The sequence below is a fragment of the Chamaea fasciata genome, unplaced genomic scaffold (assembly GCF_029207755.1).
Source record: "Chamaea fasciata isolate MVZ Bird 193981 ecotype frontalis unplaced genomic scaffold, bChaFas1.0.hap1 SCAF_2, whole genome shotgun sequence".
In the NCBI taxonomy this organism is placed as follows: Eukaryota; Metazoa; Chordata; class Aves; order Passeriformes; family Sylviidae; genus Chamaea; species Chamaea fasciata.
The window spans coordinates 53,548,685-53,568,487 of NW_027094087.1; the positions used below are offsets into that span (position 1 = coordinate 53,548,685).

Genomic DNA, 19,803 nt, shown 5'->3' on the forward strand with positions numbered 1-19,803 from the left:
TGCATTTTCTAGTCCTATCTGCTTCCCACTGGCCTTCATATCCACTGAAACTATATCCTAAATAGATGTAACCTTACCCAACATTAAGCCTCTTTTTCTCTGTGGAATGTTCTCAGGCACTTCAGACCTTTTTTCCAGCTCTCTGAAGCTGCACAGAAGTGTTTGCTATACTACTGGCCCAGACCCAGCAGCACAGTAGCACCATACAAGAAGATGATCCAGCAACATACATTTATGAGCTTCTGAAAAAAACTCCAAACCCAATACCCTTCTGTTTAACTACAGTCACCAACACGAGACTAGACTTTTTCCCATCAAAAATAATAGATCTGTTTTTCAGTTGAGAGGACAAGGCTCAGTAACTAAAAAAAAGTCAACACACTACAATTCTAAGAACAAAATGCACAACTGGAAAGCTATTGTGGAGAAATCACTGCTCCGTATGGCATTTGAAAGACCTGACAGAGGATGAACAGAGAAAGATGTGTGGGCATATTAATAATCTACTATGTGTCATATCTTTGCTGGAAAGTGATGCAAGGAAACTTTGATGTGTATATAGCTGCAATTAAAACAAAAGCTAGGGTATTTCCAAGGTACATTTTCCTCCTGTTCATGCAATTTTCCTTTTCATAAGCATTAGAAAGGGGTAGTAAGCATAAACCCAAATCTTTTACAAATATTTTATTGAAAATGATACATAGATATCATGTCAGATTTACAACCTGTGTAGAAATGCACTGTTCTAACACACATGGGCCAGAAGCGAAAAAGTGATCAAACCATCAATAATCAATCTCAAAAACCTCACACCTGACAGACCTCTTGTATCCATTTGTAGTACAGATCAGGGAAATGAATGGAAGTTAGTCTCACACTAGCCAGTCCTCTGCACCTCTGATCAATATTTGTTTATATTCACTCTTATTTTTCAGCTCACTTAGCAGGTGATTTTTAAAACTCATTCATATTGGAAGAACTTTAACTGGTTTCAGTTGTTTAGACTGCCCTTGTAACTTACTAAATATTTTCACTCGTTAATGCATTGCATAGCCACCAGATGCTCCCCAAAATTGCACCACCAGCAGTGTCAAACTCTAATGGGAGATATTCACTCTGCTTTTGACCCCAATTCAGAAAAAAAATCTCTCTCAGAAAAAACACAGTTTAGCTTCTCAAATTCCCCATCTCACCTCGGGCTTTAAGCACCCCAAGGATGTGCCTGCAAGGTAGCTTTATTTGTATGTGCTATCACTTGAAAAATAAGAGTAAAAAGTCACATAAGATTTCAGATTTAACTGAATTTTATATCTAGGTAAGTGTCAAAGTACCTTTTTTTTTGGTACATCTAAAAGAATTGATCCAAAATCTTCGCCTGATCACAAAACAAGAAACTAAATACAAAGTATATAGAAAGCATAACAAAAAGAATAAATGCAAACTTAAGTATGTTTCATATAATTTTCCAAATCTACCTGGTGCTTAAGAGCTTTACTGAGATGTCTCTTGGCTGCATAAACCAAAAGAGTTAACTCTGTCCAGAGAGTGGTGTCTTTCAGAATATAAACTCTTCAAGCTTAAAGCAGCTGAGGATTCAACACAAGAGCACTTCACTTAAATTCTATCTTTCAAGAGACTACCTTAAAGACAACTTGTTGGAAAGACAGAGAAGAGAAAGGCTGACCACTCTCTGTATATTAACTCCTTTGAAGAATTATTAATGAGCATTAATATTTACTTCTGGTTTGGCATTTATAGTTCTGACTGCAGCTCTTTCTTCAGCTGCTTTGAAAGGCACATCTATTCAACCTCTGAACTCCAAAGATCATCCAAGGGAAACACATTATACACAGTATTTATGAAAACGGCCCATATAGAGAGCATCAAGGCAAAAGGGAAAGGAAACTTTTGAGGAATGGCTACTGGAAAAACAAATCGAGAACAAGCAAAGGAGATAAACCATATCCTCACTGAACAGCTGATCAATCAAAAGGGAAGGAAGGTGTTGTCAGCTTCCAGAAGCTGTCAGAAGCTCCAGTACCATTAACTGAGACCCACCTACAAATTACTGGATGCTATACATTCACTTGAAAACATCTGAAGCTCTTTGAATTATGTCCTAGAGCACCTGCTGTAGACAATTGAGTTTTCTAGGACAACTGGAAAGCCCTTTGGAGTGCAACCAAGAGCTTCTCTCTGGCATAAAGAAACAAGAACAGCAGTGTGGATAGCTGTACTCACTTCCAATGAATTTGGCCCTTCCAGCTTTGAAACTCCTTATGATTACATGGTTTCTTAATGGCTTTAATTGGCTGAACTTACTTGTAACCAGTCTTTAACTCACATTACACAGGAGCTGTTTTGTATTTGTGCACAGCTAGCCTATATGTAATGACCTTGGTTATCTTCTGTCTCTTCTTCCTTTCCCTCATTTGGATAATAAACTGCTTTAGATGTAAAACAGATTGCTGCATGTCTGCAAAAGGAAGAAGGGGAAGTTATATTACCATGATTTTAAATAAAGTTGAGGAGCGACATGATCACGTAAGTCATAGAAGCTCACAAAACCTCAGTCATTTCACAGACAGTCAAAAAAAGACAGCTATTAATTTACTATTAATAACACATGCACAGCCACATCTATCAAGCCATGTGCTGCTGATTCATCTATTACTACCAAAAAAAAAAAGAAAAAAAGAAAAAAAAAAGCAAAACTATGAACAGAGTTAAAAATACCTGGATTCAAATTTGCAGCATTTAGTTAGATATTACATTCTTGAAAGAACAGACAACACATCAACACATTAGCCTTACACAGGTGAAAATGAAGGAAAGGGAGACTAAACAACTAAACCCAACAACTTTAGGCATCAGAGAAGGCTTGGAGGCAGAGTCATGTCAGCTTGTAAGCTTGGTTGTGACACGGTTGTGACAGCCTGGGCATGTATGAGGAACTGGCTTTGTTTTGAGGAAAACTGTACAAACAATAGCCACAGAGAGCTTCTCCACAACTTTGAAGACTGTTTTCCTTTCCAGTCTGCAACCCTTCACAACTACCAAGGGCCTGACAGTGGCAGTGGCACAGGGTAAGGCAGCCATGACTACAAATGGAACAAGAGTAAACCAACATAAATTCAAAGCTATTTCTTACTAACAGTAATTCTGGGATAGAAGTCTGAATAGTTTGACATCTACAACTATACTTCAAGAACACAGCAATACAACTTGAATTGCACAGGGCAGAACTACAAGGAACTCTCCTGAGGCCTCATCTAACAACGCACAGCATTTTCCAACAGATGACACACCAGCCTGTATTTGTACTGTACGTAGTTGTGAAAGAGGACCCAGCAAAAGTCCTTTATATACTAAGTTCTAGCCTTTCCATTTTCATGAAACCCAGTACAAAGTCCATTTAAAAACATAGTTTGAGTTTCTACAAAATAAAAGCACCCTTTCTTTTTAAATAATCAGATAATGAAATTAAGGAGCTTCTTCCACTCTTAAGGTTAGCAATCTTCATGAATCTTTATTATTTCAGTTAATCAGATTGCATCCAATTAAGATAAAGAAAATGCTATCAGTTTAAATTATGCTAAATGTTTGTACATTAAGTGAAAATACTACGTAAAATGTCCACAGCTCTAATTTTTTATTTAATTCAAACTGTTTACTGCTTACATTAGACAAACTTTCCACTTAGAAAAAACTACTAACTACTTCTACTTACTAGAGACCAAGAAGAGATTCTACCAATTTCCCCCCCTTCTTTTCCCCCATAAAGCAAGTAACACAGGGTTATTTCTTTCCCATCAACAGCACAGTCAGAGAAGAAATCAGATTAACTGATTGCAGAGCTATGGAAATATTATAATACTGCCAGACACAAACCTGTCAAGCCTAACATGCTACATACAAGGCTCATCCAGCTAATTCCAGAGGCAGTAACAGCACCTGAATCTCAGCAGCTTGAGTTAATACTTCACAGCCTTGGGGGCTAGACATGTCTGACTAGAGTAATGGAAACCAAGTATTAGGGGCATTCTCCAGCTGCAGCTTAGGGCTGTAAATTAACTCCCAACATGCACCTTCAAGAACCAGTACCATCCTTGTAAAATGTGATGTTATATGCTCATGGAAATGGAAGAGCTCGAAGAGTTCAGGTGCTTGAGGAAAAAGACATTCACTCAGGGTACAACTGTGAATCAACACACCTAAATGAGGCACTTTCAGGATGTAGCCTTATTTACTTCAGCTTATAATAGTCAGGCTTTAGTGCCAAAATGGAGACATCTCATTTAGATATCTAAAATTATATGTCTGCGTGCAAGTTAGGACTTCAAATTCCCATTATAGCAAGTGGAGACCTAGTTGGTACAGACAGTGGAGCCTGGAGAGCTATTGAGTGCAAACTGATGTCAGCTGAAAAGCACTGAGTGTACTATACCTAGTGACTAAATCTTCACTAGTTTCAATGGGAGCTTAGATCCAAGGCCACATATAGAAACACACACTTAGACACCTAAAATTAGATGACTTCAGTATGCAGCTGAAGCACTGATATTTCAAACAAATGTCTCCAGAATCTTCCTACAGTCAGGCTCAGTTTGCAGTGTGGAGACTGCAGTGTAGTGAAAAGAAGGAATAAAGGAGAAGATTAAAGAAGGTACAAGGGAAGATTAGCTGATCTGAATATACAAGAAAATCAAACAGGAAAAGGAGAACCTGACTGAACACCTTACAATGAATATAGTACTTCATGAACTCACATTTCACAGTGCATGAATTAAGTTAAAACAAAAGTTAAAAAATACCTATTAGAAGAATGACAAATAAGACAAAAAATGTCACAGACATGTTTTTTCCATATAAAGATATTGAGTCTATTTAACTCATTTTAAACAGAAATCAATAGCAGAAAACTATGTTTTTCCTAAGACACACGACAATCAACATCATGAGAGATATGAATTAATGCATTCCCTTTTTTTCTTTAATTTGCTGCTGCAGAAGAGGATAAAACAAGTCTAGTTGGCTTTTTAATCAAACTTTCACCAAATTAAATTTGTTCTGAGAATAGAATGTCTTAGAAGTCTAGTATTTATAACACTAACAAAGTAGGCACACAGTAATGCGAGCTGCTCTGGCAGAAAAGCAGCTTGATAAAGTAAGTTTTTCCAATAACAGCTTCTTGTGTCATCCCTGCCTGCTTCTTTAATGGTTCGATGAGACTGGGATCACAAAGACCTGGTCAGCCATCAGAATTAATGGAGGACAAGGTCAGGCAGTTCCCAGAGAAGGCTGAGGGAGCTCCCTTACGAGGGTAATTCTCATGGCCACTCCCAGAGCAGAGAGAAGTCAATCTAAAGAAGAGAATTCTGGATTGCTGTGTTTTATTCTTGTCGGGAGAATGACCTTGTTTTGCGCTACTTTGCAATTTTCATTGAGTTAGCACAACAAATTTGAACAATGGTCATGAAGACTGCCTCTGCCCTACTGCAAGAGGGCCTACAGAATCAGGGAGATGTGTCTGAACGCAGCTTCAATTCAGCAATTGTACTAGAAGAGCAGCAGCAGCAGAGCTTACAGGCAAGTTTTACCTGCCAATAATACTTGACTTACCAACTGGACTTGTGCTATGTGTCAAAGCCAAGACATGAGCATTATACATGCACTGCAGTGAGGGCTTAAATCCATCATTATTTCTTTACCTTACCAGAAGGGTATTTGCCATATCTCAATCCAATTTTTAAGCTAACCTACCAGTAAAAGATACAAGGGTTAAGTCCTCAACAATATTTGCAAGGGCATTCATGGACCCTGTTTATCAACCTAAGTTATAAAAAGAGCAGCTCCTACTTAAAATTATTTTGGAATGAGACAGCTCCAAATCAAGCTGCTACAACCACGCTTTGTGACCACTTTCCCTCATCATCTTGTTTCCATTCAAAATGGAATTCTGTCTCCTCTGCAGTCATACTCCCACATAGCTGGCCAATACTAATATTATTTTTAGTTTGAGTGCAGATACCTAGAAATAATAAAAACCCCCCTTTAATTAAAAAAACAAAACTTTTTTATACTGAAGGTCATTCCCAAACAGAGGTGCTTTAGAGTTAAGCTGCTCCTATAGACTCAGCTCTGACCCTCCGCATGGACACTCTCAACCAAGAGTTAATTAGATGCAAACCACTGTAGCTTGCTCTGACCCCATACTTTCAGTTGATTTGTTTTAGCTTCCCTCAATGCCTTTTTTAAAGGCCCTCTAAATACTTCCAGTGGAGATCCTAAAATTAATATGTAGAAAAGGATGTTAATGTAGGTATCCATATCCAGTTTTAGCCTTACATAATATCTTTCATCTTCTACATAGAAGGAATGGAGATGACAACTGAAATCATTTACCATTTAGGGTGAGGGTGTTTTGAGGGTGTTTTAGACTCTTTTTTTAATGAACTGATATATAAAACCTTACATCTGTGTTTTCAGAAGGCTACTGTGGAGAAAAGCTGTAAAGCATCACTGAAGATGAAAAGGAAAGCAAATAAACTTACACATGTTGTCATGCAGCACTTCAGTATTTAGAAATGAGAAACGGGTAAAAGGAAAGAAGGATGAACAATTCATTTCTTCTCAGCCTACAGAAAGAAAAGGAGCACCCAGAGCAGCTTCTCTGGCTGGCTTCAGTAAACTGTTCTTAATGGGAGCTGGAAAAACCAAAGCACTAGACCTCTGTAATACACATCGGGGTTTACTTGTAAGGGGTCCATTACTCAGCCTATTAAGCCACCTAGAAGACTGGATAAGCTCTAGGAGAGAACTCTTGTTAATAGTGTTTTATTGCTTTTGCTAGTTTGTTCCATTACTAGAGAGTTGTGTATTTAAATAAACATTCTTTTATCCCTAAACTTTGCCCAGTGCTAATGTGGATACTGAGTAATTTAACAAAGATACAGTATTTCTAGAGGTGATGTCACCCTTTAAGTCTATAAATGTGACCACTACTGCAGTGCCATGTATCTTTGTACATTCTAAAAATCACCACAGAATGACAGCACACACCTCCTCCACTTACCACAGCGGTTTAGGATTTGATAATAAGCTATGGCGGTCTTGTGAGGGAAGTACCTCCAAATGACCGTTAGCAACTAACAAAGTCCCTTCTCAGGGGTCTGGAGCAACTTGTACAGAATTTATGGTAGGTCTTTAACCACTTCCAGTATTAATAAATTGTTTCAAAATAAAACTCAACACCAAAGCATAAGATGATATTTGAACAAGATAAATCTAGGGGGTTTTACTTCAAATGTACTTAAATAGCAGTTACTTTCAGACTTTAAGATGCTCAGTTTGGCTGCTCTAACAGTATCTGTAAACAATCAAAACCATGCCAAGCCTGACAGCAGAAAAGAGCAGAAAATAGATTAAAGCTGCCCTGCAGAAAATTTGAGGATATTGGTGGATGAAAAACTAGACACAAGCTGGCAATGTGCACTTGCAGCCCAGCCAGCCAACTGTATCTTGGGCTGCATCAAAAGCAGCATGTCCAGCAGGGTGAGGGAGGTGATTCTGCCTCCCACCTGGAGTCCTGGGTTCCTCAGCACAAGACAGACATGGACTTGAAGAGGGTCCAGAGGAGGGTGAAAAAATGGTCAGAAGGTTGGGGCATTTCTCCTGTGAAGACAGGCTGAGAGAGTTGGAGTTTTCAGTCTAAAGAAGAGAAAGTGCTGGGGATACCTTATTCCAGCCTTGGATTATATAAAGTGGTTTATAAAATAGATGAAGAAAGACTTTTTACCAAAGCCTATTGTTACAGGCCAAGAGGCAACATTTTAAACTGAAAGAGAGTAGGTTTAGGCTGGATATAAGAAAGAAATTTTTATGAGGGTGGTGAGGCACTGTCACAGGTTGCCCAGAAAAGCTGTGGATGCCCCATCCCTGGCAGTGTTTCAGGCCAGGCTATATGGAGCTCTGAGCAACCTGGTCTAGTGGAAGGTGTCCCTGCCCACGGCAGAGGGGTTGGAAGTAGATGACCTTTGAAGGTCTCGTCCAACCCAAGCCATTCTGTGATTCTGTAACAGTTCTATTCACATAATATTCTGGGCAATGGGCAGGTTTGGTTTTGCAAAGCTCAAGTTGATCTTTCAACAAACTAAAGTTTGTGTTTCACTACTGTAGTCTCAGAATTGATGTATCTTCTTTTCCTCCTGACTTCCTTGAAAACACTTTTCAGAGAAATTTTATTTCTTGTTTCAAAGAGAAAAAATTAGGTTAAGCTTGCTTAACTTTTATCCCAGAGCCTAACCTTAATACTGACACTTCATTTAATTTCAAAGCATGAAGAATTTATGACTCATTCCAATTTACATAATTCTTCTTATTCTATTATGAAAATGGCAATTTCCCTCTGCAGAGACATATAGAACATGGTCTCTCTTGTTGTGTCAAGTAACACTTAATAGCCTTTAGCTGTAACTTGGGACTGTTACAAAATGTCCTCAAGATGAGTCATCTTCATTCATCTGTCCTTCAATAGGAAGAATTCATGAATGAGTGATCTGCAGTAATTCACTTCTACAACAAGAATCCATTCATGTATTTCAAACCTGGTTTTCTGAATCACTGTAATGTAGCTGATTATTTCATATTAACAGAAGAAAATTTTGGCCTAAAGAAAGTTTCCACAGAAGTCTATGTATTTCCAGTATATGAGAAAATGTTCATAGATTTAAAAGACCTCCTTTGAAAAGAAACATTTTGGTCTAACACGTGGTTACACAGACAGATATGTTCCTATCTGTCTACCAAGAAATGCCCAGTGTTTTTGTAAAGTTAGAGACTGACAAATGGTTTAAACTGAAGCTGCTTCAAGGGGGAGCATGAGTTGTCACTATCAGACAAATCACTACACAGGCAAAGAAAATATTTTATAATATCCAAAAAATATGGCTATTGGCACACAGAAGTGCTCAATCAAAGCTGTATTTAAGTCAAAATACAGACAACAGAAACCCAGCTATGACCCAAGACTGCTAATTACAGAAATATAAAGTAACCATGCTTCTTATTCTACAGAAATAAAGAATAAAATATATGTTATTTTAATTCATTAAAAGGTCACCAAAATCAAGGAATGGAATTCACCAAGGATAAATGATCCCTTAACCATCGCTGCTCTTTTACCATTCTTAGGAGATTTCAAACCAGGAATTATTCTTAGGAGTCTTTTCACTAAATATTATTCATTCAATATTCCACTGCCATGGAAGAGGACCACATTAAGAAGCTGCTTCTCACTTAATGTAGTCCCAAAACAGCTTTACAGACTAGCTGTGAGAGCAGACATGTGGTAAGTCAGAACAAAGACCTGCGTGTAAATGCAGCATTTTCTTCAGAAGCACAGTTCACAGAAAATGCATTGTGTGCTTCTCCATTAATTAGTGCTTTAAGTTTTCATTACTTCATTGACTCAAGAACAGCTCTAAATAGCCACTTCATTCACACCTCTCCTTTCTCCTGAAGAGACACTAACTCTCATCATTTTCAGGTTGAGAAATTTTACCCTATGTACAGTGTTGCTAAAGTAAGGACAGTTCTCTTTAAAAACAGAATAGATGACAAGAACAGCATGGAGACTGACAGAGCATCTCAATGTTTCCAACAGGAAAATATCTGATGCAAGAAAACACAATTAACATTATGGTTAGATTTATTACAATCCACATTGACTTCAGCAGACAGCACAATCTCAAGGTGAATTGACCAGCAATAAAGCAAAAAGAGATTTAGAATTATCCAAGGAAGCGTGACTTACCAAATCATTCAAACTAATGTATCTGGCTATCTGCACTGCTATCTGGAATCCATAAGCAGCTTGCAACTTCTTAACTTCCACTCTTTCATTTTAGTACTGTATTTACATAATTCCAATTTTTTATATCACACATCACTGAAAAAACTGCACGTGTTCTTTGCAGAGACTTTTAAGTCAGAGAAGAGTACAAAAATGGATAAATATTTACAGGAAAAACTAAGATTGAAAAAAATAATTAAGAAACATTATAATGACTAAATTAACTTCCCATTGATTGCATTTCCACTAAATTTCAGCCATCTTGTTCCTCTTCATGCTTTTCTAAAAATAAACATCTTTGTACATTTATCCAAACCATTCTCATTATATTTTTCTGCATCTTTAACTATGATTTCACCTAACAACTGAGTGCATACAGTACATACAGTGAAGAAAAAACCAAAGAACTGATACGAGCTTGATTTTGTTTCTTACTTTCAAGACAATGCAATAGACTCCTGCAGTTGTAACCCATTTTGCAGACTGGAAATCCATTTTGTAGACAAGTCAAAAGCAAACTATGTTTGAGAAGTTGTGGCTAAACAAAAAGGACCAATACCAAATTACTCTCTATAGTTTACACCATCTAAAATAGTTTATTTTATATAAATCTCTACACAGAAAATCAAACACTAGATACTCCTCATGAGCTGCAATACAATATAATGAAAAAGGAACAGCATCAATTACTAAGGGAATTTCTTCTTTAAGGCAGACAGACCCAACAACCCAAAAGGTAGAAAGATCTATTGGCATAGCACTCAAAACCACAGAAATGTCTCAGAAGAGGCAAGAATAGACGAGAAAAGCAACATTCAGAAGATCAGGTGCAACTCAGGTTCTGTATGTAGGTTACTGAATTCAGAGATATGAAAAAATCTTTATGCCCCTATTTTACTACCAACTGTAATGCACAATTTCATCTCCAGGAAGGGGGAAGGACAAGAAGAATTACTATGTGGCAGGAGGTTTGCAAAAGCTGTGGTACTGATTTGGGATGTAGTTTTCCAGATTGCAGTGCCATTTTTCGGGGAAGTTGTAAAGACTGTACCTCAGCTTACACTTAGTGAGTCCCAGAAACAATTGTCTAGTAACTTGCTCATGCTCACTTTCATGCTTAAAAGGATGAAGAAATCCACAGCTGGATCAAATCACAATAGCAAGCTGCCTACTCCAAAATAGAGGCACCAGCCAAGGATAGCGTACCATGGAAGGTTAGAGCCATATCTGTAAAGACATGATCTTGATATTTTTGCAGTTCATGAAACTCTTCCTTCTTGGAAGACAATCATGCCAGGAAAGTGTCAATTCATTCTCCACCAGTAAGACCATTTGGTAAATCAAAAATTAGAAGCAAATATGCAATGCATGCCACTCCCCTCAGTATTTTGTGCAATAGAAGCAAAATATATCTTATCTGTTCTTTAACTTGAATTGCAAGACAAAACTCATTATATTTCCCTCATGTACTGTCAAGTAATTATTACATATCATGTTTCAAATAAGCTGTATAGAATGATGAGCTGCAACACTGATCCATTTGGGGCCCCAGCAATGCAAGAATACCATGCAATCAGCACAAAGTTTTGAAATATGGTGCTTATCTGACACATAAACTTTAAGAACTGTCAATATAAACTTAATTACCATCTAAGGCCTCCTTTGAATCAGTTGTTTTGTAGCCAAAGGACCTGCCTATGACACTGGAAACCAGACCTTTCAGCTCTTATCAGACTGGAGAGAAGAGGGAAAGGAGCTGGAAAATACTTGCTTCAAATTCCCAGAACAATATCTGTTGGAGCTGGGCTAACATCCAGAAAGAAAAAATAAAAATGAAGGATTCATTGGCTCAGATAATGACAAACAAAAATGTGACCCCACAGCTGAATCTATGGATGCTCTCTTACAAGACAGTAAAATGGTATTCTATGCAACAGCAACAGCTGATAGCTCATTTCTCACAGTACTTTCTAGATATGCTTAACTGGGAGCTATGGTCATTCGGAATAGAAAACAACATCCAAACTGACCATTGCATAAGGGGATGCTGTGCTTAGATGAAACATTTGTACTTTGAAGCTGCACTTGCCAGAACTCAGAAAGAATGCAATTTGGCCTCTAGAGATAATGAGAAACTAGGTGGGATAACTGACAGGGAAAAAATGTCCACATGATAGCAAGGAATAAAAAAAACTAAACTCAAGCTATATTAACAGTTGTAGCTTTTAATTTGAGGTCTGTGAAATGAATGAGCTTAGTCAAAAGTTGCTACAACAGCCTTCCTGTGTTTGCTTTGCAATCTGAAATTGTTCCTCCCTTCTGCTCCCCCAAAAAATGTAATTTCATCTAATATAATGTAAGAAAAAGTACTTGGTTTATGGCAGTGAAATCTAAATCCCAATGATCCTTAGCAGATAATCTTTTAGGTCTTTAAACAGCACTTGTATTTAAAAACTGTCATTCTTTTACTTTCACCAGAAATTGCCTTTTATTAATCCTGATTCAGACTCAGAAAATTTTAAAATAAATTTAACAACTTTACCTGTAATGCACTGAAACTGTCCATCTTCTCTTCTTATTGTAAATGCTTCCCCTGGATTAACTTGCACAAGAATAACCTTAAAAATAAAAAAGTATTTACAACCATTACACAGGAATATGTAACAGAAGTTTGGTATGCGCAAAAAAAAATTTACTGGGAAAAAAACATTTTTTTTTTCTGGTTAGTAAATACATTATTTTTCACTTCACACTTCTTGCTGTCTTCATTCCACAGAGAAAGAGATAAGAGCAAGAATAAACACAGATATTTTTAAACAAAATTTTTCTAAGAATGAAAGATAGAATAACAACTAAGTAAAACAGTACCTGCACAAATCTTATTTTCTCAACTGCTTGGTATAATTAAAAAGCTATTTGTACAGCTTAGGTTTTTTCATCAAATTTCATTTACTTCAACATTAATCAAACCATTACATTAACTTTCAGAAAGAAGTCTTGAATTCCCAGTGTTTGACATCAACCACTTGACAAAAAGTTTTCAAGACAAGGAAAATACTGTGTCATGTCACTCTTTACATGACCCAAGCATATTTGTACATTCATTAATGATAAAAAAATATTAGAAGTCATGACAAAGTAAGTGTACCAGATGCCCAGCATGAAACAATATGTATAATTTTATTTGTGGAAAGCTGGCTATCCTAATTTTGTAAACCCAAGCAATGCAGAAATGATAGCAAAGCACACAGCTGCCAAAATAAACAGAGAAAGTCTGTACCAAAGCAGAAGCTTGTTACCATTTTAGATTTCTGTATTTTTATTTGAAACCTGCCCTTCTGTGAGAAAAAAAGTTTGTAAACATGAAAAACCTAACTAAAATTACAAACAAAGGAGAAAAACCCCTTAAAAAAAGTTGAAGAGCAGGTGCATTTTACAATTTCCTTTCTGGACAGAACTTCCTTCAGTCTTGTTTGCACATGTCTAAATAGAGCCTATGACCTCCTCCCTCTACAAATCAGAAGGAAAGAAAATCTTTATAAACACAACACTTGAGCATTATGGCCAAAAATTTACTTTGTTAAATTGCTAAAAAAACAAACAAAAACCAACAAACTTTCATGTTTACAAAAACAAAACCACATGTCCAGAACTGGAAACTTAAGTGTTACTCATTTTAGGAGTACCAGAGACAAAGGAAAGGATAAGAAAATGGCAGAAATCATATGAATTCCTCCCTTTCTGGTGGAGCAATTTCACAAATTAAAGAAAAGATGGCAAGTTCTATCTTCTAACACTAACATATCGATGAGATATGATAGACATTCACATTTTCAAGCTTGGGCTGTGTGATTTCAACACTGATTAGCTCAGGTTTGAGCAGGCACTTTAAAAATACTACCTTGTTTCACACGTTTTTTTCTAGAAGCTTGAGGCTGTTTGAGAAAAAACAATGAACTGTATTCACATTTACATTTTTTCAAGCTAATATGTCTTCCAGATCTTCTGAAGTCTGGCTCAAAGTAAAATTCACTAAGTGTTAGCATTCATAATATAATCTAAACAAGATGATTTCAGTAATGAATTTCAAAGAAGACCTAAAGGTCTTCAGAAAATACTGTATTACCAGACTTTATTTTTAAGGAAGGTAGCATTTTAACAACTGGCTATCATCACCTTCAGAATGTGATGAAGGAGAGAAATATGAATAGGTGAGTTCTTACAATTACTTTTTTGGATTCCCCAAGCAGGCATGACTTTTTGAAGGCATATTTCATTGATATACTCTTCCCTCTGCTACAATTGAAAATTTTAGTTTGAAGTTTAGACTGGAATAAAAGTACCTAAAAGCCTCATGGTACATGAGAATGTCTCTCCATCTGTTATGTGTGGGCTGGATAGCTACATTTGCCCATCTCTTTTGGCTGATTTAGGTGTCCAAAATCCTGGGAGGAGCCATTCTGGCGACAGCTGACATGTCAATCTGTACCATTCTCAGCTCAATATTCTTGGTCGCGTCATATGAACTGTGAGCAGAAAAGCTTTAGGGTGATGGCTGGCCCTTGATTCCTGCTTTAAAGTACCTGGGAATGTGGGCTGACTGGTATTCCCAGTTGTTCCTATTTATTCTTTGTGAGTGCCTGAGGTTGGTAATCCAGGTAATAACGTTCTCTTGGGAACCTGCTGGCTTTCCTCTCCCAGGCCCCTTGCTGCAGGCCATCCAAACCTGAGGCTCCAGCTGGCAGAGTGGATTGGAACATAGGAACATACACATAGGCCCAACTGCAGCAAATGGGCCCTGTGCCTCCTGGTTTTGTGTTAAATCAGCTTCTCCTGTGTGAGCACCTTTGTTGCTCACTTCACAGGTGCTCTGAGAAGCTAAAAGCTCAGCACAGCAGCCATGGTGAGCAGTGAGACAAGTGCTGCTCAGCAGCAGCAACAGGTCACCTAATGGAGTCCAGCACCATTCTGACACTTAGGATGCCATCAGAATTTCACATCTCTGATGACCTCTGACTGCCAATCCAAATGGTGGGGAGACTCACCAACTTAAAGCAGTTTAAGGAGATCTCAGTTCCCAGAAACAGGATATAGAGTGTCCTTTGCCAATGGACAATAAGCCTCCTTGATGCCTGACTGTATTTCACTGACTCTCCCTTTCAGCCTTGCTGTTACGTAGTGCATTCACATTTTTATTTTACAGCTATTACAAGGTAGGCTGTGTATGCTGCCAAGTGTGCCAAAAGAGATTCTGAATCAGGGCTGAAGAAATTTCGTTAGTTTCAAGAACTGCTGGCTTCAAAAGTCTTTGTGTTGGGGCAGTGCATGACCAAAAGTGGTTTCTGGACCGACCTTATCACAGTTGAACCCCAGGGAACAATCACAGCTTTGAGAAAGGCGTTTCTGACACTCTGAACCTCAGTAAATATGATTTGAAATCAGAAAAATTAGCTATGCTATGAAGAGAGATTGGTACCTTTCTGGTAGGAAAAGATAGTACTAAAGACTGACAGTCACTCACAGGAATTCCCCCTTATCTAATGAAAGTCTGCAGCACATAATCAAGGATGCAAGAAAACTTCTCTCAAGGAAAATGCAACATGATTTTACAGCATCATGTTCTAGGTTAAAAAAAAAAAAAATCTGTGGGTTGCTTCTCTACAGCTTTTTCATCTCATTCAAAGGCTACCTTCGTGCAGCCTTGCCCACCCCATCAGATATGTTAAAGCATGCACCCTGACATCAGTACTTCTGAAAACCAGGGCCAGAGTCTTTCACACTGAATATTCTAGATCTTGACCTCTTTCCTCTTCTGGGCAAAACATTCAAATTGGCTTGAACTAAGAGAAAAGCTTTGGAAAAATTTGATGGTACAGCCTCTCTTCCTGTGCCTCAACCTTTTTGTGATAAATTCTGTTGCTTTACTCACATCATCTAAAGTTCGGCTACCCAAAGGCTGACACGCATTCTATCCTTTGCCTGCTACTCTAAGATAACTGTGGTACTCAGAAAAAAATCTAATTTGTGATGTCTCAGTGGGAAGCATCTTTAGCATGGGCACTTTTCAAGGGCTATTTCTCTTACTAAATCACCAAAACACTAATCGAGAACTTTACAATCTTAACAAAATAATGTGAACTTAGAATACTGAAGCCTTGATACAAATTATAGAATCATACAAGCACTTTTAAAGCACAACCAACTATAATGGAACCTAATAAAATTTAAAAGTGTAATTTCTGAATGCTATCAGAATTTTGACTCAATGTATTTTTGTCTCAAAACATGTTAAGGTATTGCCATTAAGAAATAGGAATATTAGGTCTACTAGTTCTATGTCATTTCCACCGTGACTATAAGTTGTTTCCTTTAAACAGTTGTTTAATGATGATCCACATAACCTCAATACAGCTCCTGATGAAAAACAATACAAAATCTCTTTCCAGAGATAAGCATACAAGTTGACAATACAAGAGTACAAAAACACATGCTAAAAGCAGTTCTTGCGTAAATAAAATGTGGCCACTGAATGGTTGAAGTCTGAAATACCTGAAACATCAGTTGTCAAAACTATCAGTTTTAGAAGTGAAATTTCACATTTTCAATAGTACTTAATTTATTCTATACAAGCTACTTTAGAAGATAAATCCAAACCAAATGAGTAACGTACTGAGCTTTGTAGTAGTTTAATTTAATTGCCTGGATTGGCAAAGACCTCCTAACAAAAAGCCTTCTAACAAAACTAATAATGCCATGTAATAGAAAGCCCAGTGTGTATTTCCTGAAACTGCTGTTTGAACTCAGGCAGAAGTTGAAGCCAAGCAAGAACATAGGAAACGAACTGATGGTCTGGGTCAGCAGCCCATCTAGCCAAGTACTTTGACTCTATTATATCAATTGAGATGCTGTTTAAGGAGAGTATGTCAGCAAGGCCACTTTGTGCAGTCCATATGTTTGCCTAAACTCTTTGAGTTCACTTACAATTTGAATTGCCTCCACAATCTCCTATGGCAGTAAGTTCCAAAAAAATATTCTTTTTAGACTTTTTACAACCATCTCCTACTAATTACAGGTTCCCTAGCTTCTCTGCTATGGGATTTGCTGAAAAACAGTTCTGAATAAATTTCATCCACTTCCTTCAACATTTTTTAATATCCCCATCTCCTTGTACCCAGTCTACAAACCAAGGGGTTTCAATATTTCTGATCTCTCCTGGGAGAATTGCTATATTGCCTTGACCACATCAGTGATACCTAAAGCCACATCTACATCAGCAAAGTAAGCAGTACTCAGGAACACTCCCAGGTGCTGGAAAAGACACCTGCAATAATGAATATGCTACAGTAGTCCTGAGCATAATACAAGTCCATACAGAACTGAAAACTGTTCCTGAGATCACTCTTACTACACAGTTTGCAAAAAAAAGATTTACTAAAACTGACTTGTTTCATAACATTTAGCCTCAGTCTCCATGAACATTTGGAGCACATTTAAATTACTAATATGTAAACAATTACTGACAGTATCCTGAAGAAGCACTACAATAGTTTGCCTTTTTGAAAAACTAAATAAGGGACACTCTTGAGTGGTTTTGAAAATCTATTCTACACCTTAAATCACAATTTGAGCTGGTCAGATGTGGCAAATACATTTTTAGAATATAACAATTCTTACATGAAACTATTCTATAGTAATTCTCTTTCTAAAGAATTCCAAACTGAATATAATTTTATTGCAGATCAAGTAGTATAGTCACATCCTACAGAGATATGTAACACTGACTTGCACATACTACCATTAACAGACACAATTATTTTAAAATTATAATATCTTAAGATCTCATATAGGATTTATTACTACATCAGTGTGAGCAGGATGAAAAGTATTTAGATCTTGCATTTAAAGAATCAATGGAAGTACAAATGTTCATAGAGGAGAATGCTCAATCTTATCTTTTTTCAGTAAAATTCTTCATCATCTGCAAGAGAAAATACAGGATATTTCTGAAGACTGAACCAGGAAAGGAGTTTAATGTTTTTTTCAAATCTTCAGCTTGTTTCTAATACGAAAGAAATGAATTTGATAAAAATGTCTGGAGTCATAAAGAAAACCCTGTAAGAATGCAAGTAACAAAAGGTGGAAGGGAAAGCTGTGCAAGGCAGAGCTGCAGCCACCTTGACTCAGCAGGCTGCTCCAAAGAAAGGAAAAACTTAAGGCCAAATGTTAACACTTATCTTCATAAAGGTCTAGAAGTAATTTTTATCAGCATGAAGCAGAGGCTGCAGAAGCCAAAGTAAGATCCTCAGAGGTATTTCACTCTGCCAATATGGTCACAGCAGTGTCTTTGAAAAGCAAAACAGCAACAATATAAAATATAGCTGACTTGTATCTTACTAATCTTTGTCATTAGGTATACAGAATACTTCCAGAAGCAACCTAAGGTTTTGCTCGTGCCAGATGAATACAGAGTTAACTTATTTCTTCACTGGAGCACAGTGAAGGCAGAATGGAATTTAAAATACAGAGTTAGCTAATCTTGTTTTGGATTTGTTTGTTTGCACACTAATTAAGGCCAAAAAGCCCATTAACTCCACTGAAATAACAATTAAAACCAACCCTTCATTCTGTAAGATACGCACTTCTACAAGTTTCTCTACTTGAACGTCCATCCTCCTAACAGAAGTAGTGATGTACCAGGAGACTGACAGGTTTCAAAATAATTTCAGCTACCTGACAGAAAAGAAAGGCAGCATTAGACTTGTGGCACCATCACAAATGTGTATTTACATTGCAATATGAAGGAAAAACCTTCCCTGGTACTTTCAGTGGAAAAAAAAAAATCAACAAACTATAAATAGCCTTGCACAATTAATAACTGGTCTCCATCAGGTGGTTAGTAAGAAAAATGGAAACATAAACCTATGGACATCACCGTGAAATACTAATTTCAAAATTAGATTCATCCTGAAAAGGATCCTAGATGAGGTGAAAGACTTGCAGAGCAAGAAAACAAAAACAGATTAAGACTAATCCCTAAGCATTAACATCTTCACTGTTTTAAGGCAACATCTTCCCACAGCAGAAGCTGTAAATACAATTAGAAGTCCCAACTATTTCTGTCCCCTTGGAGGGGGAAAAAAAAAAAAAAAAAGCTGGTAAGTAAATAATGAAATAAATCAAAAAGCTCTAAAAGCTAACTTCAAAAGATCTCACAGCAAGTTTGACGCATTTCTCTTTTGCTCACCATTATACATATGCAAAAGCAGTTCTCAAAAAAAAAATTTATAAGGCTAAAGAGCAAAGCTTCCTCCCCAAATAAACATACACCATACAGCCAGTCGAAAACTAGTACCTCAAAATTATTTTGCCATTTCTATCAATTACATACACGTGGAGGACCTATAAGGCAAAAGAGATATTATTTGATAAAAAACCTACATATTCAAAATATTAATAATACTCTTAATTTATTGTTTAGGCTCTAAAAATTTAAATTTAGTCCAAAGTAAGAAAAAAACCAACAAAATCACCAAAACCTGAAAACTCCACAACAAAACAAACCCCCAAACAACAAATGATTGTGTTTAAAAGTATATTAGATACTCTTTCACATAGACACAAAACAAAACAAATCCAATCCAGAATTAAGACATTTGCTAACCTTCTCCTTCACACTGCTCTATAAAGTTATGAGGCTCTTCCTAATTTGGAGAATTTTTTTGCAGATCACAATAAGGTTTTTGCAGATTTGAATAAGGTTTATGGAAGAGAGTTTAACTTACCCTTACCACATCATAATGATCTTAAATATTACACATTTTAGAGCCACTGTTCAAACAATACCTGTATTTCTAACAGGACAGGACTGACTGATACAGTTTCTGATTCTTCTAAGCCAGCACAAACATCAAGAGAATCAAGTCAGATACAATGAAACTTTGTTTACAAGT

General features: G+C 37.0%; 1 protein-coding gene across 3 annotated transcripts in view; it reads right to left on the bottom strand.

Moving 5' to 3' along the window:
• The window catches only part of FNDC3A (fibronectin type III domain containing 3A), a 111,874-nt gene that overhangs the window by 61,309 nt on the left and 30,762 nt on the right, over positions 1-19,803 (bottom strand). For all 3 annotated transcript variants that reach the window (XM_066176153.1, XM_066176152.1, XM_066176154.1), the window contains one exon: positions 12,396-12,471. In XM_066176153.1, coding sequence (XP_066032250.1) covers positions 12,396-12,471 — 76 coding nt within the window. The remainder of the gene's footprint in view (positions 1-12,395; positions 12,472-19,803) is intronic.